The 23,929-nt window shown below is 52.2% G+C and overlaps 6 protein-coding genes and 1 non-coding gene across 7 annotated transcripts; 2 read left to right on the plus strand and 5 right to left on the minus strand.

Annotated features, from left to right (window-relative positions):
* Window positions 1-604: 604 nt before the first annotated feature.
* On the minus strand, window positions 605-3,634 carry BDW74DRAFT_189302 (uncharacterized protein). Its single transcript, XM_073731942.1, has one exon. It carries the CDS (start codon window positions 3,417-3,419, stop codon window positions 816-818), a length of 2,604 nt encoding a protein of 867 aa, XP_073586642.1. The 5' UTR covers window positions 3,420-3,634; the 3' UTR covers window positions 605-815.
* A 1,215-nt stretch (window positions 3,635-4,849) lies between these two features.
* BDW74DRAFT_113440 (uncharacterized protein) lies at window positions 4,850-5,870 on the plus strand. Its single transcript, XM_073721844.1, has 2 exons — window positions 4,850-4,880; window positions 4,938-5,870. Exon 2 carries the CDS (start codon window positions 5,044-5,046, stop codon window positions 5,719-5,721), a length of 678 nt encoding a protein of 225 aa, XP_073586643.1. The 5' UTR covers window positions 4,850-4,880; window positions 4,938-5,043; the 3' UTR covers window positions 5,722-5,870.
* A 1,584-nt stretch (window positions 5,871-7,454) lies between these two features.
* Window positions 7,455-7,973, minus strand: BDW74DRAFT_148213 (uncharacterized protein; the record flags this gene model as incomplete). Its single annotated transcript, XM_073723660.1, has 3 exons — window positions 7,860-7,973; window positions 7,726-7,807; window positions 7,455-7,655 (listed from the first exon to the last, which is right to left on the minus strand). Coding segments are annotated over exons 1-3 (248 nt in total), but the record flags the coding sequence as incomplete, so codon positions are not given.
* Window positions 7,468-7,540, plus strand: BDW74DRAFT_t73. The gene has a single exon. It is a non-coding gene; the product is annotated as a tRNA-Lys (tRNA).
* A 1,116-nt stretch (window positions 7,974-9,089) lies between the features above and the next one.
* On the minus strand, window positions 9,090-11,881 carry BDW74DRAFT_113396 (putative vacuolar segregation protein (Pep7)). The gene is made up of 6 exons (XM_073721843.1): window positions 11,465-11,881; window positions 11,377-11,399; window positions 10,785-11,308; window positions 10,364-10,732; window positions 10,088-10,307; window positions 9,090-10,032 (listed from the first exon to the last, which is right to left on the minus strand). The coding sequence occupies exons 1-6, from the start codon at window positions 11,741-11,743 to the stop codon at window positions 9,408-9,410; spliced, it is 2,040 nt and encodes a 679-aa protein (XP_073586645.1). The 5' UTR covers window positions 11,744-11,881; the 3' UTR covers window positions 9,090-9,407.
* Window positions 11,882-12,379: 498 nt separating this feature from the next.
* Window positions 12,380-14,480, minus strand: BDW74DRAFT_113498 (uncharacterized protein). Its single transcript, XM_073721846.1, has 2 exons — window positions 14,450-14,480; window positions 12,380-14,401 (listed from the first exon to the last, which is right to left on the minus strand). Exon 2 carries the CDS (start codon window positions 14,186-14,188, stop codon window positions 12,482-12,484), a length of 1,707 nt encoding a protein of 568 aa, XP_073586646.1. The 5' UTR covers window positions 14,189-14,401; window positions 14,450-14,480; the 3' UTR covers window positions 12,380-12,481.
* A 2,134-nt stretch (window positions 14,481-16,614) lies between these two features.
* On the minus strand, window positions 16,615-22,506 carry BDW74DRAFT_175706 (ion-transporting P-type ATPase SPF1; the record flags this gene model as incomplete). The annotated part of the gene is made up of 8 exons (XM_073728426.1): window positions 16,615-17,074; window positions 17,125-17,261; window positions 17,312-20,597; window positions 21,404-21,542; window positions 21,603-21,667; window positions 21,729-22,114; window positions 22,165-22,284; window positions 22,354-22,506. 8 exons carry the CDS (start codon window positions 22,504-22,506, stop codon window positions 16,615-16,617), a joined length of 4,746 nt encoding a protein of 1,581 aa, XP_073586647.1.
* Window positions 22,507-23,929: the final 1,423 nt, after the last annotated feature.

Here is a 23,929-nt window from a genome sequence, read left to right on the forward strand (position 1 = left end):
GAGCAAAACCAAAATCCGAGTCAACATGCATTGCATTGTTTGTATTGATTGAGAAAGAAAAACAACGACTACTTTTGATGGCCCTGGCACTGGCCTGGATGCTACCTAAGATAGGGTTCCGTTCCACTTGCTTGTGCTTGTGCTTGTGCTTGTCCTTGTGCTTGGATACACCGCATACGTCTGTCTGTATGTGTATATCCGCGTATGTACAGGTGCGCCAGATACAGGTAATGTATAGATAGATAGGAAATGAAATGAGATGTAATAAATATGGCCAGTATGGTATGCTATACAGTCGGGTCGCAATGCGTTGAGAGTGCAAGGTTTCCAGGAAGGATAGAAAAGATGAAATGGAACGAACTGAAATAGAGAAGAAAGGACCGAAAGGGCCATGCTTGATCGCTTTGCCTAAGTCCGAATTCAGATGAAGCAAACCACCGTAAGAAACGAGACGATGAGACGAGATGGAAAGAACAGACGAAGGGAGCCGAAAAGACAACATATGTCGGTAGATGAGGCCATGTCCGGACGGAGCCGAGATGGCGACGTAAATCAGAATGGCTGCGAGCAGTGCATTTCGTATGCTGCAAATAAGAAGTGAAGAGTGAAGGAGATGTAGTTGTGAGAGAGAGAAATAAAGTGGCGATGAGGGCCGACCAAGTAGGAGTGAGAGAGATGATATCCACGCTTCGCTAAATAACATGACAGAGACACGATAGTAACGGATCGCTTCTTTCAAGCAAATAAGGCGGAAGAAAGCAGGCTGGGTGAAGAGGTCATTCGGAAGATAGATGGCAATGCTCGCATGTAGATTCTTAGAAGCTAAAAAGCCCACTGCGCTTCTTGCCCAAGGGATAAACAACCAACGCAGCAAGGAAGAGTCCCACAGTGAACCCAATAGCAACCTGGACCATGCCGTATCCGATATCGAAGACGACACCCTGGTACGGGTTCTCCTGGTAACTTTGCTGGTGGTAGTCCTTGGTCATGTTCTTGGCCGCGTCGACAAACCCTTGCGTACCGTTGCTGGGCACAGAGAACGGTGTCTGTTGTGCAGTGATCTGACCGGCTGATGCAATCCCAGAGATCAGTGACCCACTAGCTGCAAGACCAGATGGGACAAGGACGAAAATCGCAGGGAGCATTGCCGCAGCTGCTAGGCCATGCCGAAGACGAGAGTATAGATTTGCCATGACACCAACCACGAACGCGCCGAGGGCAGAGGAGACCTGCGTGGAAGAGTAGAAGCGCTTTGCGCCAAAGTAGTTTGTGATGTACCCCGCAAAGGCGATGACGAGCATCACAGGAATCTGTTTCCATTTGGCCTGATTGACCGTGGCGAGGCAGAATGTAAAAATGACAACGAATGGGAAGCGTTGGAGGTACTCGTTTGTAATGGGACTGGGAGGGCAGGTGTAGTCTGTCGAGGCGTGGGGGTCTAGAAGACCGTAGACGGCGGTGCCGATTGTGATGCCGAAGCCGAGGAAGAGGGAGTAGATGATGGCGTACACCATGCGGACGGAGCCGGCGACGATGCTGCGCGATTGAAGCTCGAGGCTGGCGCAGAGGACGAGGTATCCGGGGAGGATGAGGGCGATGGAGGATTGCGCTAGGGCGGAGAAGCAGAAGAGTCGGCCATCCTTGTAGGGGATGCTACCGAATGCGCGGGCAAGGAAGGAGGTAAAGACCGCTGCGGAGATCTCGAAGACGTTAGAGTAGAGGTGAGAGCGAGGAGAAAGGACGAGCTGTAGGATGCCCAGGAGACACCCCAGGACGAAGGCGATGGGCATGTCAATGGGACGAGCGCCAAAGGCAAACGGCCCGACGGATGCACTAGCAAAGCCGTGGAGGAGGATGAGAAGCCAGATCGGATACTGGTTGTCCTTCCCCATTAGCTTGCCGAGCCGCTGCATGGCCTCTTCAACACCGATCACGTCGTGAATTACTTCCTTGTAAACGGTGTGAGCATCAGAGAGCTTCCCAAGGTCAACGCCCTGGTTCACGCGAACAAGCTTCACTTCGGTGGTGTGGGTAGAGACATCATCAAAGGAGACAATCATACAGCCAGGGAGGTACAAAAAGTTCGCGTTAATCTCAAGCACACGAGCCGTCATCTTCATGTATTCTTCCAGTCGATGAGTAGGAGCGCCAAACTTCATCAAAGCCTTGCAAAGGATGAGCAGATATTTCTGGCGCGCGAGCTGTTCAGCGATGTGGACAGTGATGCGGATTTCGTCTTCAAGCTGGGGCTTCCCCATGCGCTTTTGCATCCCAGGGACAGCCCCGCTACTGCGAGAGCGTTTGAGCATCGAGAACGGCGAGCTGATAGATCCCTTGGCCGTTGAGCCAGACAGAGAGAAATTAGACTGATTGGGCGTCTTCTCATACCACTTCCTAGGCTTCTGGCGCCAGGAAGGATCCGGGGACAGGCCACGAGCACTCAAATCGCTAGAGCTGCTCTGGCGCGAGTGCCCATAACGGCCTCGAGAGAAGTTGATGGTCGGTTGCTCGTAGAGCTTCAAGAGCGAGGACAAGATGCCGCCGCGGTAGTGGGAAGGGCGCTGGACGTACGCGTCAGGGTCTCTTTCCTCAATAGGAGTGACCTGACCAGAGAGTAGGCCCGGTGACTGAGCACGGATATGGTTCAAGAGGTTAAAGTCGCTGCGAGTCATCTGTTGGACAAGCTGGTGCGCTTCAGAGGTGCGGTTGTGAAAGCGTCCATCTACCAGGCCGTAGCGGTCGTCGTCTTCATCCGAGGGGTAGTCGAACTGTTTTTCAGGGAGTCTGATCATAGGAATGTTATCAGCATCCTCAATGGGCTGTGACGCCTCGGTGGGAGACGAAGCAACAGATGACGGCAGACTGGACCACGGACTCTGGTTGGGAGACTTCGAGGGTCGTCCCAAATGGGAGGCCAGTTTCTGGGCTCGCTCCTGCGCGGAGTAGGCTGAGTGGATGGCCCTGCCATTCTCATTGGTGACTTCATCAGCAGCAGCGATCCCCGGGGAGCTATCCCTGGAGTGACCTGTGATACCGGCAGGGAAGCTCGAGCCAAGTTCCCCATTGGGAAAAGGGCGGGGATCGGGTGCGTTGCGCTCATACGCCGGAATGCTGGCAGCGGGCTGCGGTTTCCGTGGTAGTGACGGACCCCTTCCTTGTGACGTGGATGATAGGACCGGGCTGGCGTCGTCGACGGTGAACTTGACGCGGTTTGCGCTCTTCAGAATGCCTGCATTCCGCTGCCTGCCCTGAGCTCCGCCGGGGTTGAGTGTCGAGCGCTCTGACAGGTTCTCATTGGAGCCCTCTGAGGGCGATACGCGCGGCCCAGGAGGAGATCGGCCTTCTCTTCCAGATACATCGGTAAGGCTCGAGCGCTGGGAGGAGGTGGTGGTAGGCAGATCGAAATACCCACCTGCCATGGTTGGTTTGCTTTCCCTTACGGTGTTTCAAACGGCCCAGATGGGGGTTCTGTGTCACCTCCCTCCCTACTTTATGATTTGGAATTCCGTCTTGCTTCTGTAGTTGTTTGGTACTCTCTTCTGCTCCGTAAAGCTCGTGGGGTTGCGGTTCCTGCATTGGCCAATGATTAGACATATGTCCGATAGAGTGTACGTAGCGTATGCAGCCACAAAAGCGATCCACGAACCTGCAGAAATGTGCCAAGGAGATCACCGCGATGAAGCACGGACTGTATACCTTAATCTCCCTCACTCAACCAGAGCGCAGAAACCGTCGGACGGTGGGTTGGAAGGGGTAAAGGGCCCGCTCCTAGGAATGGAGATACGTCACCGATACATAGTCAAGGCTCGGCGGCGAAACGACGATAAGCAATGCAGGAGAAAAGACAAATCACTATAAAGCGAGGTGAGATATCAAGACGAGGAGAATAGAAAGAAAACAATGAAAGTCGAGTTGAGCGGAGGAGGGAAACAAATATCAGGCGGGCCCCTGGCGCTGGGGAGATACCGAAAACGGAATGGGGTCGACAACAGAGTCGAAAACAACAAGATGAGCACCGGCTCGTCTGCTTATGATAAACAAAAAGAGGCCGAGGCACTCGGTCAGGGAAGCGAGCTCTCCGGGTAGAGACAGACAGCAGGCCCAACCCAATGACGGGATGATCATATGAAGGAACGAGGGCGCGATCTTGTGTAGCAACGCTGTTTCCTTTTTCCCCTCAAGGCCGATTTGCGATCTTCCGTTTATTTTCTCGGTGCTTATGCTTCTGATTTCCGATTCCGCTTCTGGTCTGGCTGCTGGAATTGAACCTTGACGCGAGGGGCGATGAGGACGCGGCTTTGTATGGGCTGCAGTTTGCCACGCGTAGAACCAGTGGACAAGAGGTGGGAATGCTGAGGAGAGAACGTCAGGACCAGAAGAGATCGGGGAGAAGCAGCAGGCAGAGCCAGGAGAAGCCAGGATGAGTCGTCAGTGGATTAGCAAGCGTGAATCACTGAGCAGGATGGGTCAGGGCCCGGACTCTGCAGGGCCATTGTCCAGGCCTTTCTAGACCAGACCGTCTGATTTGCAGTCTGCCTTCCATGACTGATGAATACAAACTCACCAACTTCACCACAGGGCCAGGCGGCAATCCGGTTCCACGGACTTTGGTGGTGGCACCAGGAGGATGGAGCAGCGCAGTGGGGAAGGAAGTCGCCCTGCGCTATTGACAGCTTACGAGGCGCTCTGCAGTCCCTGACGATCGCGACCATCCCCTTTCCTAGTTCTTGATAGAGCCTCTAATGCAGTGTTTCAGACTGGCTGCGGTCGGACATGGACATTGTTTGGCTGGAGTCGAATCTTCCACAAAGAGGGATTGACGTGATTGACACAATAGGTAGACCCACATGAGCTCTACCTCTGCCTAATCCTCTACCTACGTACGGACTACTCCTACACCACACCGTATTCTTAGAACAAACTTACATCATGAACAGAATTTTTGCTCCAGATGATGTCAAGCATCACATAGCCCACAGGCGTCGCACAGTCTCCGTCTAATATCCGGGGAATTCGCTGCTCGCTGCGGCCGGGCCTGAGCTCATGCTGTCCTCTGGCTGCACTGCAGTCCCCCAGACCAGAACAACCACCATCTCCGGATCTCAACGCTCTCGTCATACTCTTCGCTCTGCCTCCTCTTTTCCCTTAGGGAAGAGCAGAGTGTGCGACATCATACGCCAATCACCGACGCCACACCCCCATGCCGAGGATGGCTGTCCCACGCCTCCAACGCAGGGACCAATCTTTAAATCAGACCTGGCAACGACAGAAGCGGATTCATATTCCTGTCCTACCGCCGCGGAACTGGTTCTTGCCGACCTTCCGGGTATCCGTGGCTGTGATAGGCCGGTCCTGCTGGGTGCTACAAAAACCGGAGGTGATGTAGGTGTGCTCCCTCCCGTTCTGCTTGCCCGTGTCTGGGGTGAGAACGAGCGAGAGCGTACATCGGCGATATCTCCTGCAGCTTCAGCTGCATCATTATTGCTCGAAGGGGAGACTCGAGACAGGTCTCGCTGGAATCTGGATCCGGGGAATATCGTTGGCCACCTGGAGCTGGGGGCCTACGCCGTAGGCCTTTGGACAAATGCGCCGAGTGCAGAGTATTTGAGCTTAGCTGACATGCTTTCATCATTGGATTCGATCCACGAGGCTCTTGGCTGCGCTCAGATTATTTTGTCAATCTGGAGGTACCCGTCGCCCCCATGTAGCCGAGTCCAGTAGCTGTGACGGGTACTTGGTACTCGGTGACCGACGCCGTCTCCTCTCGTAGTTCGCGGGAACAGAGTGTGGAGTACGGAGTACGCCATGCTGATCTAAAATTGCCCATGGCCGGCCTCGTCAGGTCGAGAACTGAAGATCGCCACAGATCATGGGTGCCTGGTGGCTTGTGGAGCCGGTATGCCGTTTTGGGTCTTTGGATGGTGATCATGTGTTTGTTGATCGAGAGGGACTCGAAGTGAAACACCTGGACTGGCGACTTTCTGGCTGAGTCACGGTAAGGGGCCTGAAGATATGGTAGATGGTAGACGCTGAATTCGATCGAGAGAGCGTTGGGAAGTGTTCCTTTGACTTCAGAGAAGGGAAGCTCAGGCTCGAGTCCCTGGCCTTCCCTGTCACCGAATATCAAACAGAGTTGCTGCAGTTACACCTCCACCCATCCGTCCCCATCCAACCTCCAAGCATAAAGTATACCGATGGAAGGAGGCCCCTATGGCAGGAAAATAGAGGCTGAAAAAAAGCAAGTATACCAAAAGCGTGGTTGCAGATCACCTCTCCTCCACACTTACGCGTCCTCTATACTCTGCTACCCAACATAGATACGCCCCCTTGCCTTGTCTAGCCTCACCGTCTATTAGGTATCAGCTCAGGAGATCTGAAACAAAGCATTGCAGCTGATGGTAGTTCCACCAACAGACTCCACCGACGATCATGATCTACGTACCTAAAATATACGTAAAAGGAGGTCCTCGGCCCGGCTCCACTCAGGCATGGAGTAACTCTGGACGGAGTAGATGAAGATATGTCCTGCGCTGATTGTCGGTATCCCGAGTTTCAGTCTTGAACGGATTTTTCGGTACATCCAAAGCCAAAGCCTATTGTCGCGTACCGTATGATCTGCAGCAGATCTACCAAGCCTCGCTCGAACCTACGCACCCACCCTCGGGCATCCCATCCCCATCGGCTCGGTAGGATAACCTTTCATCAAGTATGACAGAGATAATCAAGAATCTGACTGTGCCTGCTTGATCGCGGGTTGTCCGATGTTATATCTGGCTGCCTTTGAACTTTGTTTTGCGTTGTAACTGTTGCTATATCAGGGTCCCGATTCAATCCATCCTAACCCAGCCCACAGCCCTGGTTCGAGAGAGGAAAGAAGCTTGTGGCGTTTTTCCGGCCTATGCAAGCCTTGATATCGTTTCAATTTGGGATGCCAATGACGTGCACCTCAATCGGGTATAGCAGGTCCCCAGCACCTTTCAGTTCTCCTGAAACCTGCTATAATGCCGCCAGTAGGGTTTTCGTCCCACAGAAGCATGGGCTGATGGTGGCCGGATGAGGCTCTCGAAACATCGTTATATCATGGTTCGTGAGGTGATGTTGCTTGCTCGTACAGAATAAACTCGTGGTGCTCCAGGGGTTCGGCGTGTTTCTTGCTTGGGCTGATATCAGTGCACGCGATGAACGCCGCTGACGTGCAGAGATATATTTTGTACCACGCGGACGCCCGATGACGAAACCGTCAACCTTTCTTCTCGTTCGTGGCTCATAAATCCAAAGTAGAAATGACGACGAGAGTTTAAACCTAACCAAATAACCCTAGGCTGGCTATTTTGCGCTCAGCCGAGTTTCGCGAAAAGTATGCGCAGAGTTCGACCAGTTACCTGCCACGATCATGAGATTGCGAGTGCGGCTTTTGTAGGCATGATTAATTATATATTTTGTTAGATAAGTTATCTTCAACAAGTAGCCGGGCTAGCTCAATCGGCAGAGCGTGAGACTCTTAATCTCAAGGTTGGGGGTTCGACCCCCCCGTTCGGCTTTCCTTTTTGCTCTCTGGACAGCAGCCAGGCCCCCAGAAATGTTTTTTTTTTGGGGCTGCCGAGAACTTACCCACCCGCACGTCAAATACCAGCTCGATACGAGGCACCCAGGTGGTAGGTAGATATCCGTCAGTCCTTGAATCGGACGTGCTTGCGGTCGCTGAAACCCTCGCCTGAAAACCAGGCATCAAATGTCGAAACCGACACGACCAACATCTTTCGGATTTTTTGAAAACATGGGGGACTCTTCTCGGCAAGTATTGCTGGTCAGTAGGAAAGGCTTGCAGGGTATCTTTCGGGGTACTGAGTCTGTACGAGTCGGCGTTGGCGATTCATTGGCAGCGGCCTGCAATGGACGACGTAGGCTTTGGGAAAGGTACAGACGTCCACGTCGGTCTGGATGACGCACCTGTGGTAAAAAGAGACGGTGTTGCATAAGTACCCCTGTGCACCAACAAAGCCGGCACCTAAACGATCATATATCTAGCGATATGCTGGGCCTGGTTGAAGTTCGCCGCGGCGGGGACTGGTGAGAGGATGCCAGGAACGAGAGCGCAGACTGGAAGGTACGTTGCAGTACCTGCATAGAATGATACCCACGACGCTCACTAAACATGCCCGTGCGACTGTGGCATTAGGTCATGAAAGAGATCCTGACTCCGGGGACGGCGTCGGGACAACTCTAGTCTCCAGAATCAGCAATCATAGGCAGCCAGTGTATGGAAAATGTTGAAATGAGGCTGACCTTGAGCGTATGTTGAATGGATTGAACCACCGCGAAGTGACTTGTACGATGGACCCTGGGTGGATGAAGCTCAGGCCATGGATCAATGCTGAATCTGAATGGAGCGGACGAGGAACAACGACAGATGACCAGGCTGCTGAAGAGACCGACGAGGTATCCAAGGTCAATATCCGGTGACAACGCCAATGCGACAACATTGAATACCTCGTTGACTTGGGCAAGCATACCGGCTGCCTAGAGCAGTGTTATCGACACAGCGGACGACTGGATATCATAATGCGCAAGAGGCGAAGCGGAGAATGCGGTCGTAGTAGTGATATAATAATCAGGAGGATGCAGGTGTGTTCCTATATCCCACATTTCTTTGGAGGCTTCGAGTTATTGGCTCCTGCCGTGTATAGGTACCCCTTACTTTGGAGCCCGGGGTATCTCGTCTTGATAACCAAGCTCCGCGGCAAAGTTGTCACGAAGTAGAGAGTACAAGCAACGGGTCTATATCTTGCTTCCATTACCCTTCCATTACCGCTATCGCTAGCATAGCTTTGTCTGTAGTGTGTTAGTTGGCTGGTTCGACTGATACTGTAACACCACGGTGAGCAGAAGAAAGGTGCAGGCGGGGTCGATGCGATGAGCATCCCAGTCAGACAGCACATGACCAAATCCATGACCCCGTAGAGTCACGACAGTGAAATTGGAAAGTTGAGTCCAAAAGGCCACGGATGGAGTTGGAGTTGAGAGTTGGAGCTGAGCTGAGCTGTCCCATCAATGAACACAAACGGGACTAGGCCTATCACGGACAATGAAAGCTGGCCTCCCAGCCAAGGTACACTAGCCTAGCGCTGACGACAGACTTTCTTGTATACTAATAGACAGGTGATTATAATCCATCCTAGAGTATAGAGCTCGGTACAGAAATATCCCTGAACACGGACTCAAAGCGCCCAACGACGCCGTACACAAAACGCCCGGTGCAATGCTAGAACCCAAACGCCATGCCGGACCGCAACAGAGACCAAGACGAAAGACACATTAGATAAGGACATGGGAAAGCTAAACCAACTATGCGATGTCGGAGGCTAGAAAATGACACAAAAAGAAATCCGGAGTATCAATAAGTGAAGTCACGAGTGGTTACCAGTGTAGGCACCCTCAAAGTCCAAACCGTCAAGCAGACCATTGATCCGGTCAATCTCCCGGGTGAGGTCCTCACTGTTCATCGCAAGACTGCTCACCTCGTCGAACTTGCGCCGTCGATTCGCATCTGCAATCATTTCTGAGACGAAGAACTTCTGCTCTTCTAGCACGATAAGTCGTTCGCGCAGAGCCTTCTCTTCCGCTTCCAGCGCGGACACGGCGCTACTGGTTTCACTGGCTATGCTGCTATTGCTGATACTGGCAGCTATCTTCCCACTCTTGACTGAGCCCAAACCAGAATTCTGTCGTTGGTGACCCCCTGGCGGTAAGCCGAGGCTCCCAGGAGCGCTTGCCAAGTTCGGTTGGCTGCCATTTGTTGCGGCATGTTTCAAGATTTTAGGTAGGGTCTTGAGAGGGAGCATATGTAGATGGAGGAAGTTGGTAGCTTGTTGATAAATTGCGCTCTGCAGACGTTGCTGAGTTGGAGAATTTGTTGGTAGGTCACGAATTCGCCGTGCGGCCGTATCATATTGGGTAAAGGAATCAGTCAATCTTTTGCGGACTTTTGACGCTTCCGCTAATTGGGCAGATGTCGGAGGTCGTTTGGGATTTCTGGGGATGGTCAATAATCAACCGCACATCAACTTAAGGACATTGCAGAACGTACTGTAACGCGGCCAGGAGTTTCTGGAACTTGGGCATAAGCAGTCGGATACCTCGCTCAAACTGTCGAAGGTTCTCATACGCCCTAACGTCCGCAGGTTTCCGTGCAATATCGGCATCAAAGTCGCTTTTGTCAAACAGCGTCGACTTGCACTCTTTGCAGAGTCTGATATCAATGTTCAATTGGCCCACGTTGACTGACTTCTCCACGAAGGCCTTTGACACTGCATCATATTAGTGATTTCAGCATTTGACAAGCTTAACTTTCGGCGATACATACTTGGAGTCACACTTAGAGGAACCTCAATAGAGCATCCAGTCGCGACATCACCACATACAACTCGCCCGCAAGTTCGGCAGTGATGTCTTCGAAAGGTGTAGCTAGAGAAGTCCTGCTGGCAGAATGGGCACCGCGGGACGCTTGCATCATCCTGCCAGCCAACGACCGTTTGCTCAAGAGCCTTGCGCTCATCATGCTGAAACGGGATCGGCCAGATCTTGCTTGACTGGAGCTGCTCCGGAGAGAGGCTAGCAAGCAGCTGAGTGAGTCTCGTTAAACGCTTCTCTAACCGAGATACCTCCAACAAGCACTTATCCACATTAGGCTTCCTTATGGCCTTGAACTCCTCCATGCGATCTCTAACCAGCCCTACCACATATTAGCCTCGCCTGTGTTCCCCACACAAGCTAGGGTTTGTTACCATTATGATCATTGTACCCCTCTCGAGACTTATAACAAGTCTCACAGACTCTATACCACAGCCCCCGCACTGGTTCATGTTGCGCGGATCTAGAAAGCTTCATCTGATACATTGTATGCTCCTCACAAAACAGCTTTCCGCAATGCCGGCAGTTTACACATCCGTTTGTAGCGTTGAGTCGCTGTCCACATGATGGTTCCAGGCAGGTATCGTAGAATCCGCGAGGCTGCCAATGCTCCTTCGTAATAATATCCTCCGGGTCGAGCGGTTTCGGCTGCTGTTCAAGCGAGAAGCTTTGTGATTGGTGGTTCTGCGAGTGGCTGTTTGACAGATCGGGTGGCCGGCTTGCGCCCGTAATAGCTTGCTGGTTCTCGTTCGACTCGAATACGTCTAGACCCTTGAGCTTCTGGTTTAGAACCGCCAGCGGCTGGAAGCGCTTCGCCTTCTCCATCTGCGTCTTGAACCAATCCTTAACTTCATCTTGTCGGTCATCTTCTAAATTCTGATGGACGTCGTCGAGGTGCCTGTAATCATTTATTTGTTAATCGTGGTTCGAGGATTGGGCGACTGGGCATAGAAGCTCCGGTAATACCTGTTTAGCTGTAGCAATGTGACCTAATAGCTGTTAGCAATGCAGTCACACTTCCCTTATAAGTCCCAAGAGCCTAAACCAAACTTACCATCTCCTCACTACAAATCGGACAGGATAGCTGAGCGCCGGTCGCAGCCGGAGCCGCAGGCAACGGGGCGCTCCCATTATCGAGCGAAATGCGGGAAGTCAGGTCTTGGGTTTCGGACGAGATCTGGGACGTCGAAGCCTGGGAATTGAGGGAGAGGGTGCTGGCAGACGGTGACAAGATATTGTTCGGCCTTGGCTGGGGCGACGTAAGAGTTGCTGCTGGAGTGCGATTGTTCGCGGAGCCCAATACACGACCTCCGCCCAGAGTCCTCCGGGACATGATGAGTTCGGATTATGGGAGCATGGGAAGGGGAGACCGCGGATGGCGGAAGGTAGGCTGGCGCTGGAGGGACAAAATCAAGGAGCTGAAGGAGTCGTTGAGGGAGGGACTGAAGCAGGCTTCAGCTCCGGGGTGACAGAAGGAGCGCCTGCGAGTCGGTCGGTGATGGTGATCCGCGATTGAGGGGGCGGAGCCTCGGAGCTGGTGCCTGACAGCCTCAGGCCGCGTGATTCTGGGACCTAGGCCTGGTGTACTTCGAGCTCACCAGAACTACAACGGATACTACAGCTACAGAATCAGTTGCTGATCTGCCGGAAGGAGAGCTGACAAGTTATCTGGCTTGAATAATGAATTCATGTTATACCTAATGGTAAGGAATAATATACGAATTGGACAAAAGACACTCTGATCCATCCAGTGGGTGTGACCAATCATACCAAAGAAAAGAAGTATGAACTCTGTCGAGTCGCGAGTCTCCAATTCCAAACACAGTTTGTAGACAGAATAGAAACAAGGAGAGTATCCCATTATCATTTCAGGATAGACCAAGTCATATTGACGCTGATCTCAATGGGATCAATGCAAGGCGCCATGATCATGGCTGCGTTGCCTTGTGAAAGAAAAGAAAGTAAAGAGAAATCGGAAAGCTAGACATGAAGGAAACAGAAAAATTGACAATCATCCCAATAACAGTAGTCGGTTACGTTTCGGTCATATTATGTATGTACGACGTTCGCATCACATGATCGGAGTCTTGCGCTTTTCGGCGCTTGACAGCACAAGCATAGGAGTCTTGCGCCTCTCCGTACCCTGGGCTACCGTCTTCTGGCCAGCGACGACAGCAGCGATGGATGGCGATCCGTTTTCGGACGAAGGGTGGTCCGCGAATTTGCCTGAAAAGTACCCGTCCTTCTCACTAATGGAGGCTGTGCTGAACGGGCTGTCTTGCGACTTACGCTCCCGGGAGGATCTCTCCTTCCTCTCAGAGCCAATAGCACCGTTGGCAAAAGCGCGAAGGCTGCCCAAGCTCGGTTTGCTCGAAAGGCTGCCACTGCGAACTGTGGCATCATCGTTGTCGGAAAAGGTGAATTCCTTTTCGCTGGCAGGGGTGTTGGTTCCACCGCTGCTGTGTCCCAGGCTGCGAGAATCGCCGCGGCGCTCGATGCCTGCACGCACCAGGTTGTGAACGGCACGACGACGTTGACGGGTGGCAAAGTTCTTGCTTCCTTCGTGTCTCGAGGTGGGCTTGGCAATGAGTTCTTCAAGCGAAGGCGGACCACGGGGTTGGCGGACAGGGTGCTCTCCAGCACGACCCTGACCAGGTCCGAAGGTTCCGGTAGCTGGGGTCAAAATTGGAGCAGTCCTAGGGCCAGCAATGTGAGCAGCGCTGTTGGCCTTGTTGGTGTCAATTCCGGTCTTGGGTCCTGGACCAAAGGACGTGTTCTTCTTGTGAGCTCGGCGGAAGGCATTGGCAGAAGGTGGAGGAAGGGGCGCAATGCTGTCCTCCGAGATTGGAGTGCCGTTGGAAGGCGCCTCTTCAGGCATGCTGACGGGCGACTTGACTGACTCGAGAGGCGGAGAGACCTCAGCCCGGAAGGGCGGGACATGGAGTGGAGGAGAAGGGGCCTCTTCCTCTGACTGATAAGGCGGCGAAAGATTCTGCTGGGTGTTGTTGTCATAGATATAATTAACCTGACCAGTCAATGGATTGTAGACGGAGAACAGCCCCGGCTGACCAGCAACGGGCTGAACCACTGGCTGCACGCCCTGTTGGAGCTGCTGCTGATAGAAACCCATACCCGGGACGGACATCTGAGGAAAGTCCTGCTGCTGTTGGACAAGGTTCGCACCCAGGCTAAGACCCTGGAATTGTTGGGCAGCAGCGGTGACGCTAAGCAGTTGCTGCTGCAATCGCTGCTGCTGAGCCGCAAGGAACAGGTTCGTGGACATCAGTTCCGCATATAGATTGTCGTCCATGGGGATGTCAGTAGGAAAGTCAATAGCCGGAGGTGCAAGGACCTGCTCCGGCAAGGTATACATAGGACGACCCGCATTGGTGTCATGTCCGTGGTTCATCATCAAAGAGTGTCGTGGGAATCCAGTTCCCGTTGCGGTTTGCGGCACGTTGCGTTCCGCAGTGCGATTGGAGAGATTGCCATACCGATCTCCCTCCAGACCGAGATGCTGCCGGCGCTGGTTGTTAGAGGGAACGGTAGCTGACTTGGGTGCAGTTCTCAGGCCCGCCAAAAGGTGGGAACGACTGGTCCGTGGAGTAGCGACCGGCTGCGATTCGTCAATGGTCGAGATATGCGGAGGCGCTACACTCAAGCGCTTAACATTGGGGGCTTTCCTCCGAGATCCGAAGCCGGATCCAGGAGCACCGAGCGAGGGCCCATTATTGAAAGATGAGTTGTAAGTCATCTGAGCAAGACCGCCAGCGTCCATACTCGTATCTTTGTATCAGAGCGTTGTATGTGCAAAAGACGAATATAACAATCGTGGTATCTCAATTCAAGACAACGGAGCGTGGCCGAAGGTAGGATAGGCAAAGGGTTCGCCAATTGTGAGATTAAGTCTTGAAAAGACGTATCAACCAAAATCAAGCGACAACGATATGGAGCGATGCAATGAGTGAAGGCGATTCGGGTCTTTGGGTTTCTATGAGCATTAGTAATAACCTTATTGGATCCAAAAAGTCTGACCTACTCGCAAAAAAGGAGTGAACCCCGAGCAAAAGCTAACGACGAGACGAACGATTCGCGTAATTTATGCGTCTAGGTGCAGTTGGTGCGATGTAATAGCTGGATCGAATATGGATCGATAGTAAAGGATAGACAGTGATGCGCAGATTGGGTGGTAATGAAAAGTGGCGGCGTCAACGATTAAAGTCGGACGGTAGTAAAATAGTCTCGAGAGATGCTCCGCAAGCCTCGATATAGCTGAAAATGGTTCTTTCTGAAATGAAAACTTGGGGTGGGGGTGATGCTCAAATCAAAAGAGCAGCAAGGTGATGCAATAGCGAGAGGGCCGCTTCAAATATCCTGCAAGGGGGCGGCGGGATTGACTTTCGATTTTCTCTTTATAACTTTTGGTATAATCTGTTTCCGTGACTATCGGGTCTTTTCACATGTAACGAAGCGTTGTGAGGTTGGAGGTAAAAAAGGCGTGGGAGACACAAGAGCTGAAGTCTGGTGTTGGGTGCTTTCGGGTCTCGGCGCGTTGGTCGCTTGGTCGCTTTTTCCCACACGTTTTCTCTTTCCGACCTTATCCTTCCGATGCCCACTATTTGAGAATCTCAGAGACCGCTCGGTTCTCTCTGAGGTTTAGACTTCAAAACAAGACACGAGAGCTTGGCAGGCAAACGACTCAGAGCGAGCTGGAGGTTGGCGGGCTGGCGTGAAAAGAGAGTAAGGGTGAAGGAAACGATGAAGATTAAGAGACGAAGAAAATCGGTAAAAGAAAGCAAGTGAAATTAGACAAAAAGTCGATCAAGGGGATAGAAGAGAGAAGAGGAAAGGGAGTTACCCAGAGAAGAGGGAGGAGGAGGTGAGGATGAGCAGAGGTTGGAGGGAGAGAAGAGAAGAGGAAGACTTAGCTAACGATGAGAGCGGACAGAATCGCCAGCCGAGTTGGATAGCCACGCTAATCACACTGAAGCTGGGTCTTTATTGTGCGAACGCCGCCTCATCGTTTAACAACCATCCCAACTGTGACGAAACCATTCTCTTTGACACTTGACTTCTATTTTGTGCAGCACCGTTTTCATCTACCTCCTCTTTTTCAACTCTTTATTTGCTCCCCCATTTGCATCTGCATCATGATCCTGCTAAATCGACACCTCAGAGCTCAGGCCGCGAGCTGACCTCCTGAATAACCACTAATCCCATTCCAGCTAGCCTCTGTAGCCACCAGCACAAAAATACCTCAAATGATTGGCCACTACCTTACCACATTCGTGCCTGAAAACACAGGATTCCATGGCCCGTGAGTCTGACAGCAGCCTTACGCAGGCCCCGACCAGACCAAGGGATTTCTATGATCCTCAATAGCTCTAACCATTATCGAATATTGATTATCGCTCTCACTACCACCCTGCGGTTCCTTCCCTTCCCAAACAATTAAGCGACCCTGCAGCCCAAAGCCAGAGCCCCTACGCAATATCACCTGCACCCAGCAGCGCAGCTGAAAGAAAACAGCCGCTGCCCTCCACCAATCCGACCCCAGAGCGCCCCAGTCTCAAGTTTAGCAAATCCCCAGCCCCCGAAACAATTGGCCCACGCTGCCCAGGACCCCAGTTTAGCGTCCCTCAACGTGGCTTCGCCCGTCGCCAGTTAGATTGATTTGCTCTTGCGAGATTCGCTCAGGAACCGCCGGGCTCGTGACTGGCTGCTGCCGCTCGGAGCTTCTCTGTTCTGCAAGAGCAAGACTCAGTGTCCAGTGTCCAATGGGCGCTGGCTCTGGTTCTGCCTCTGGGCTTTCTTGGACCGTGAGTGATTGAGTGACCAACCAGTGGCGAATGGGAAGCTTGTGTGGCGTGGCGACTGGGTTTGCAGTCAAGTTGTCTTGTTGCTTTGGATCGTGATTTGTCTTTGTTGCAGCCAGGCCTGATCCGGCCCCCGGGCATTGTTCTTAATGCTGCCGGGGTCGGAGAATGATGCGAGATTTCAGGTTTTACACGACAGCTTGCAGAAAGCATGCAGAATCCATGCACTCTATTTGATTGTCCCCATCTGTATATACCTAAATATAGACTGACAGTTTACAATCGCCAAACTCGTAATCCGTACAAGTCAGAGCAAGTCCCAGATTAAAAAGATATCTAAGATCTACCCCCTACTCCAAGAAAGGCCCCGTGAGGGCGAAACAGAAATCTAAGCAGTTCTTGGCTGTCCGTTGGCTGATGCCTTCCCAAGAGCCTCCTTGTTCTTGCGCTCGGCTTCCCGCTGGAGCTGGTCCGGGCGGCGCACAGCGATATCCTTCGGGCGGAAGTCACTGAAAAGTGTCTTGAGCACGTTCTCAATCACCCAGCAACCGGCGTAGTCAAGAGCCATCAGAACCGTCAAAGTGATCTTGAACTCATTGCTGAAGGGTACGAGACGGAGTTTCTCGTTCAGCTCCGGAACGAACTCGGTCGCGCAAGAGAATGCGACACCGGAGGCGGCAACCAATCCCCAGTACATGGCCTTGTTCTCGCGGATAGACTCTCTGAACGGACGTCCCTGGTAGTTGATCGAGAACGTAGAGATCTGCTGGATGAGCTGGAGAAGGTAGATGGCGCTGTTCAGGAGCGATGGCTCGAACTCGCCCTCCAGATCGACATCGCTGTTGCGTCTATACATAGTTAGCGGGAATGAATCAGTATCTAGAAATGAGATACATACGGCTCAATGCTGTACACGTAGTTGGACAGGTAGATCAGAGTTGCAATGTGGATGGCAAATTGTCCAAGAACAGAACCAATGATGTAGACGTTGAAGATGTTCGGCTGCGGGCGCTCCTTGGACAGACCCTCGACAGACTGCGAATAGGTTAGAATACCTCACGGTAGAACAAGGATGAGAAACCCACTTTGGCACGAGAAATCGAAAGGAAGCAGACACTCATCAGCATACCGCTGATAGTAACTTGGCCGTCACCAAATTTGATTCCCTCAAGGTAGATAACACTCAAACTGTAGGCGCTGATCAGACAGTTCAGAGCAAGGATCTTGTACATCTGGATTGTAGCAACGAGGGTGCAGCGGCCTTGGCGAAGGATATTCGGAATCGCAATAACATTGGCCAATTTACTGGTGAACGGAGCCGCAACAGACGCATCTCCCAACTTGATGGTAGGTGGTTCACTGTCATCGAGCTCCTGCTCCATCATTGTCGAGGTAAGCTTGTCCGCAAATCCGGCAGCTGCCTGTGAGGCTTGCTGCTGGCGTTGTTGTTGAGGGGTCAAGTTAGATTGCTGCAGCGCTTGCGCACCGGGGGATGTGATCGTGGGAATGGCTTCCGGCTGGTTCGCAGCTTCCTTGGCACCTCGCTTTGCTGCCTCTCTTTCTATGGCTTTCTGGTAGTGAGGGTTGCCGGGACCGGGTGGGTAGAGATGGGCGATCTGTGCGGGCACAGGCGGGGGAGGTTGGTTGAACCGTTGCATCATATTAACCTGTTTCTCATAGATCTCCTTCATCTTGGTAGTGCGATAATGCTCGGCGATTCTGGTCAAGTCATCAGGGGAACCATTGAGAAGAGCAACACCGACGTGGGCTTGTTTGAGCGCGCCGACATCGTTGGTACCATCACCACACATCAGCGTAGTATATCCAGCATCCTTGAGACCAAGGAGAATATCCTCCTTCTGCTTCGGAGAGACACGGGCGTAAACCCAGGTATGACGGAGAAGATCAGGCAGCGCCTTGTGATCCTTGAACTTTGCAAGAGCGTAACCAGTAATGCAAATATCCTTGGTCTTCAAGATCTCCTTATCCAAGGGCTTGGTAGGGTCGACGTCGATGTTAACTTTGTCATCAATGCTTCGCCACACTACTCTAGTACCGGAAGTGTCATGCTCGGGAGCGTCAAGAACAAGAACGTCGCGGTCGACAATCTCAACCTGACGGGCAACGTGAACGGCAGTAAGAGGGTTGTCTCCAGTAATCATGACAACACGGTGGCTGCTCTCATTGAGCATGCGCACGGCCTTGATGGCGTCATCCTTCAACGGGCATTGCAGAACGAGGAAACCAGCAAAGATAAGCTCAGACTCAATCTCTTCCCTGGTGTAGTTGTTGATCCGTCCCTGGGAGAGTTCGGCCTCGGGAGTAAGGTACTTGTAGGCGAGAGCAAGCACACGAGCACCATTACGAGTGAAGTACTTGAAAGTTTCCTCGTAATTGGGCGGCATGTTGACAAGCATAGTCCCAATAGTCTCTGGTGCACCCTTGACACCGACGAAAGTGGACTTAACCTTCTTTGATGTCTTGCGGTCGTTAGTGATGACTGTCGCGATAGTGCTCTGTCGCTTCAACGCAGACGAAAACTGGAAACGCCTCTTGACCTGAACCGAATCAGCAGAGCGAGCAGCACCCGCCACTGACCCATTCTTGCTAGTAAGAATGTCGTTCTTGCCAAGGTTCCACCCAAGCCATTGAAGAGTCGCCTTCTCCATGGGATCACCAACAACATCGCCTTCATCCAGCCTAACCAAAGCGTGGGCGCTGGCGAGCACAAGAGTGGTATCGACCGGAATGCTGTTGCCCTCGCTAAGTTCGGTGTGTGCTCCATCCTTCTCGACCTTTGCACCTGCCTGTCCAAGGCTGAGACCCGCGACACCATCGACGACCAAGTCTTCACCCGTCAGGGTGCCGGTCTTGTCAAAACAAGCGATATCAACGCGTCCAGCAAAGGGAATACGGAAAGGTTCAGTACAGAAGATGGCGAACTTGCTCAGGGCAGCCAAACTGGTGTTAACGGCGAGACTAAGCTCCATGGGAAGTTCCGGAGGGACGACACTGGTGATGATAAGGACACAGTCCAGCAGGAGCTTCGATCGCTTGCGGTCCTTAGAAACTCCCTCTTGCCAGACATACCAAGAGGCGGCAAGGGCGAAAATCAGAAGAAAAAGGATGAAAAGCAAAGCCTCCGCGTTGTTGGCAGAGACACGTTCCGTGGAGTAAATCATAGTGCGAACAAGGCTACCCTGGCTTGTTTCGAAGCCAGTCTTGACGACAATACCAACAGCTCCGTTGTCGGGAGGGGGACCGACCTTGGAGGTCTTCTGCTGCGACTCATCGCCGTTGGTAGTGTTGGGGTGAGTGATCTGCAAGACCTTGGTTCCGCCGTGCACGAACGCGTTCTTGTCTAATCCGTCGGGCTCAATCAAGTCATCTCCAGGCCTAAGCTGAACTGATTCCTTGAGGAGGGGGGTACTCTCTCCGGAAAGCATAGCCTCGTTGACAATGACGCTGCCCTCAATGAGAAGTATATCACACGCAACGCCGCCGTCTTCCTTGGTACGGTTCACGGACATCAAATCGCCGGGGAGTAACTTGTCGCTGGTGATTTCCTGCCATTTACGCTCACGGTAGACCCACACGTCGTAAGGCTTGATGTTCATGCCACGGAACTCATTCAGGGTTCTCTGTCGCTGCCAGACAACTGTACTCTCAAACATAACAAGCATGACCAGGGTGAACAGCGAGTAGTACCAATATTCATCCAACATCCACAATCCGACACAGAAGATCTGAAAGACGAAGAAGGGCGCGACTGCATGCTCCTGCCACAATTCGACAAAACCGGGAACAGGAATATCGAAGGTGTTGTCGCCATAGTGATGCTGGATGCGCTCAACTTCAGCCTTGGAAGTCAATCCCTCAGTATCCTGGAACGTCTTAAGAGCGGGCCTAGGCTCCGCATCCAAAATGTAAGACAGCGGTGCGAAGCATTTACGCTCGGGATAGTAGATAAAGCGACGTTTCTGGAACAAGAACGAGGTCGTAGTAACTCCTCCAAGCGTATCCCGAAGCAAGCGACAGATCTCAGCGGAGCCAGAGTTGGCTTCCGGGATGACCTTGATAAGCTGAGCAGAATCAGGGGAGCGGGCCTTGGTAGCAGTGAACAGCGTTCGGATATTGATGTTCCATTTTGTCATTAACCAGAGAAGCGACTGAAGTGTTATGATCGATCCAGACCACACAAAGGTCCATTCCTGTCCCTGAATATACGTATCGTAGCGTTCCGGCGAGAGGTAGAAGGCAAAGAAGGTGGGCCAGATAATCAAGAACGGCCAAACGTAGGTGTGAAGCTGGGTGGGTATGGGATTGTGCAGCGAGGCATATTTAATCTGGAGATCGTCCACGAGTCTCGCCCTGCGTAAGAAGCTGTTAGCGACAAGCACCACAGCACTATACCTGGGGATACGCACATGGTGGAATCCGGATGGCCACCGCGCGGGCCAGACGGAGAAAACTTCAGACGAGCAGAAAGAACAGGTTCAAGCGCTCATAGGACACAAGGGTATATCGATTTGGCGACGGAAGCCTCTAGAAACCCGGAATCCACGCAGCAAGATGGAAATGGGACGAAGAAGCCACCTCACTGTATAAATTTGTTGGAGGTTGGTTCGCCGCTGGGGCGGAGAGCTGTTGTCCCCGTCGATTGGCCAGCGCCACGTGCCGCCAAAATGACGGAATTATGAATTCTCCGCTCAAGCCTCAAGCCTCAAGCCGACGAACTCCGTATATTGCTGTCTACTCCCGTCCGTAAGGGTTATCTCAGAGCCTCAATCAAAGATCATCTTAGCATACGATATCTTTTAGTTTGTAGAGGCATAGCTACTGCTTACAGTAATGAGAATTCACTCTACCGAACTCGCAAGATTTACGAAAGTTTTCTGCAACTTCTGCATAAAATTCTAGTTCAACTATATATTTCTGGTTAGGATTCATTAGTAGTCGTTACGAGGAACGACTTCTGTACATTGACCCCTGCCAGTGAATTCTGCTTGGGGTTGAGATTCTCTTGGCTGCTGTTTGGGCTCCCATGAACAGTGGTGATAACCCCATGGCTGTTATGAGATTCGATATCAGGCCGCCAATACCTCCCTGGCTGTTCTTGTCGAGATTGGTGTGGCCCGTTCATGCTCGACAAAGGCATACTTCCAGTTCCTCCATACCAGGTCTTGCTCTTTGAATTCACATAACTTGTTTCGCCGCGGAACCAGCGCAGAAGAGGACGGAGGGTCACGAGACTGCCTGCAGTTATTCCAAGACCGGCTTCGACGTTCGACCAAATGGAGATGTTCGTTGTAGCATCTATGGTGCCGAAGATGTCAGAGATTGTAGACTTTCGAGCAATCAACGATACGCACTCACATAAGAAATCTTTGTCTTTGTAATAGTGAAGGTACGGGATTCGGACTATGACAGCAGCGCTGGCACTGGACATAGAGATTTAGCCATGCCGAACATAGGATATTGTCGCGAACACTGGAGACTTACACGCATCCCATACTCAGAATCCCCGCAAGCGCAGCTTTGGTTGTCTGATTCATGTGCAATTTCCATACCAGGGCAATAGGCAGGAGACCCAGGATAAAATCACAGATGGTCGCGATCACACTGTAGACGTAGGCGATGTTGAGGATATGGTCAGTGTTCAAGCAGGTCCCCGTGGCAGTGAGCCGGTGCCAGAAATAATCCACAGGCTTGCATTGCAGCATAAGCATGAACCAAAAGACAAGGCCAACAACGATCGAAACTCCTATCACACCCCACAGGATGATCTTGTGGGTTTTGGTGACTGTAAGGCGAAGGAGTGCCAGAGCAATGGAGACTTTGGCAACCACGCATGTGATAACGTAGCTCGTCTGGCCAAGCCACCACCACTGTTCAAGGCGTCAGTAAAGGCGCAAATGACCCCGGTTGATTGTCTCACAAAAAGGGCGGTCTCGAACTCATGCGCATAGTCTGGCAATTCCAGAAAATCCTGCATTTTTCGACCCAGGCCATACCGGGCACCAATCATCCCACATAGCGCGAACAAGATATTCAATGCCTGTAGCTGCATTAGCTGGATGACCGGCAATTGCTCCGTGGATCTCGACACGGCCGGGGAGCTGCATACCATGGCAAGAACCATCAGGGAGTCATCCCAGCCAAATGCCCTCACTAGTCTTAGTCGGACGAAACATCGTAGAGCGACGGAGAAGAACGAGAGTATTAGAAAGATTAGTGTAACAACGAAGATGGACAAACTGCGGCCCTCGAGTGGAAACATTTTGAAACGTTTCCCCGGAGGACGACTATCGAGAGACAGCCGTACGGTCGAAAAACAATAGCATCACCTCCGTCTAGGAGGATGAGAGTCCAGCGTCCTCCAGAGTACTCGTTTCGCCCAAATGAACCACTTGCTCGGCAGCGATGGCTATGGATGAGGACGAGGAGGAAGGAGGAGAAGAGCAGATTCTGTTTATTGTGACATTTTTCACCGACGATCAACCGGACCAGATGGCAAAGGAAACAGACGAGTAAAAAGCTGGACCAGACAGACCAGCATGCAAGGTGCCACTGCCAGGTGGAGATCCTAGCACTCACGTATGTACGACCTCAGCCCTGACTCCCTGAATCCTAGAGCTCGGAGACCTGCATGAAAGTGCTATAGGCTGTAGCCCATCGCTACCCGGACCAGCCATTCATAATTAAGCATGAACTTTAGCATAGGATCTAAAATGGCAACTTATCGAAGAACGGAATAGTATCTGAGGTGCCCTTTTACCTAGTTTGCATATGGGTCCGAGGGCTCGCGTGGAGATGGTACGAAGTACGTAGATAGCCATCATAGTCCCCATGGCGAGAGTTGGGACCTGGTTCGACTTGGGAAGCACCCACGAGGTCCGGGACCGGGGTCAGAGCGTTCGCTTCGAAAAAGGTGGGAGCATACGACAAACTTGCCTCGAAGAAGCCATGTGGGCCCGGATTCCAGATTTCACAGCTACATGATGAAATTGACGTTGCGAAATTCAATGTAAATGAAGACTGAAAATAGCAGCGGGGAGACAAGTTCATCGGTGATTAGAGAGGCCCAATGGACGGATTGGGCTTGGTTCAGTGGAGGCGAATATCATGCTGCACCACCGTGCGGCCGTGCCAGCAGAGTAACTCAGTCCTGTCTGGACAAACGGCCGACGAGCTGAAGGCTAAAGCGACGGCGCGCTCACTGGCAGCGCGGATTGGACCATAGCTTTTTGTGGGCATCTGGAGTTGGAGTTCCCAGGGCCCTGAACTGCAGTGCCAGCCGTTTCATCAAACGCTGAAAGTATACCCGGGATACGGGATAGGAAAATACGTCTTACTACTGCAATCGATTGCGTAACATATCGGGAGAATGCGACGAGGCATGTGCAAACTGAACCAGTCTCCTGGCTCGGAATCGAACCCATCTGCCAGCCTGAATAATCCGTCAGTCTGAGCCAGGACACGGTTTAGAAGTTCGGTAGGAGTAGACTTCCATATGCGGCTTTTGCAGTCTGAAACCTGGGTGGGCGGCCCGATCAGCAAAGTTCCAGGTTGGCAGCTGTTGTAGATCCATTCCAAATCAGCATTTGAGTACCGCGGGCCGTCAATCACAGAGACTAGGTTCAACCTGTTCGAGAAAAGTGATTTGACATCAACGTGGCATGCCCCTTTATCTTCAACCGCGG

Source organism: Aspergillus multicolor, assembly GCF_047715735.1.
Source record: "Aspergillus multicolor strain CBS 133.54 unplaced genomic scaffold BDW74scaffold_5, whole genome shotgun sequence".
NCBI lineage: Eukaryota > Fungi > Ascomycota > Eurotiomycetes > Eurotiales > Aspergillaceae > Aspergillus > Aspergillus multicolor.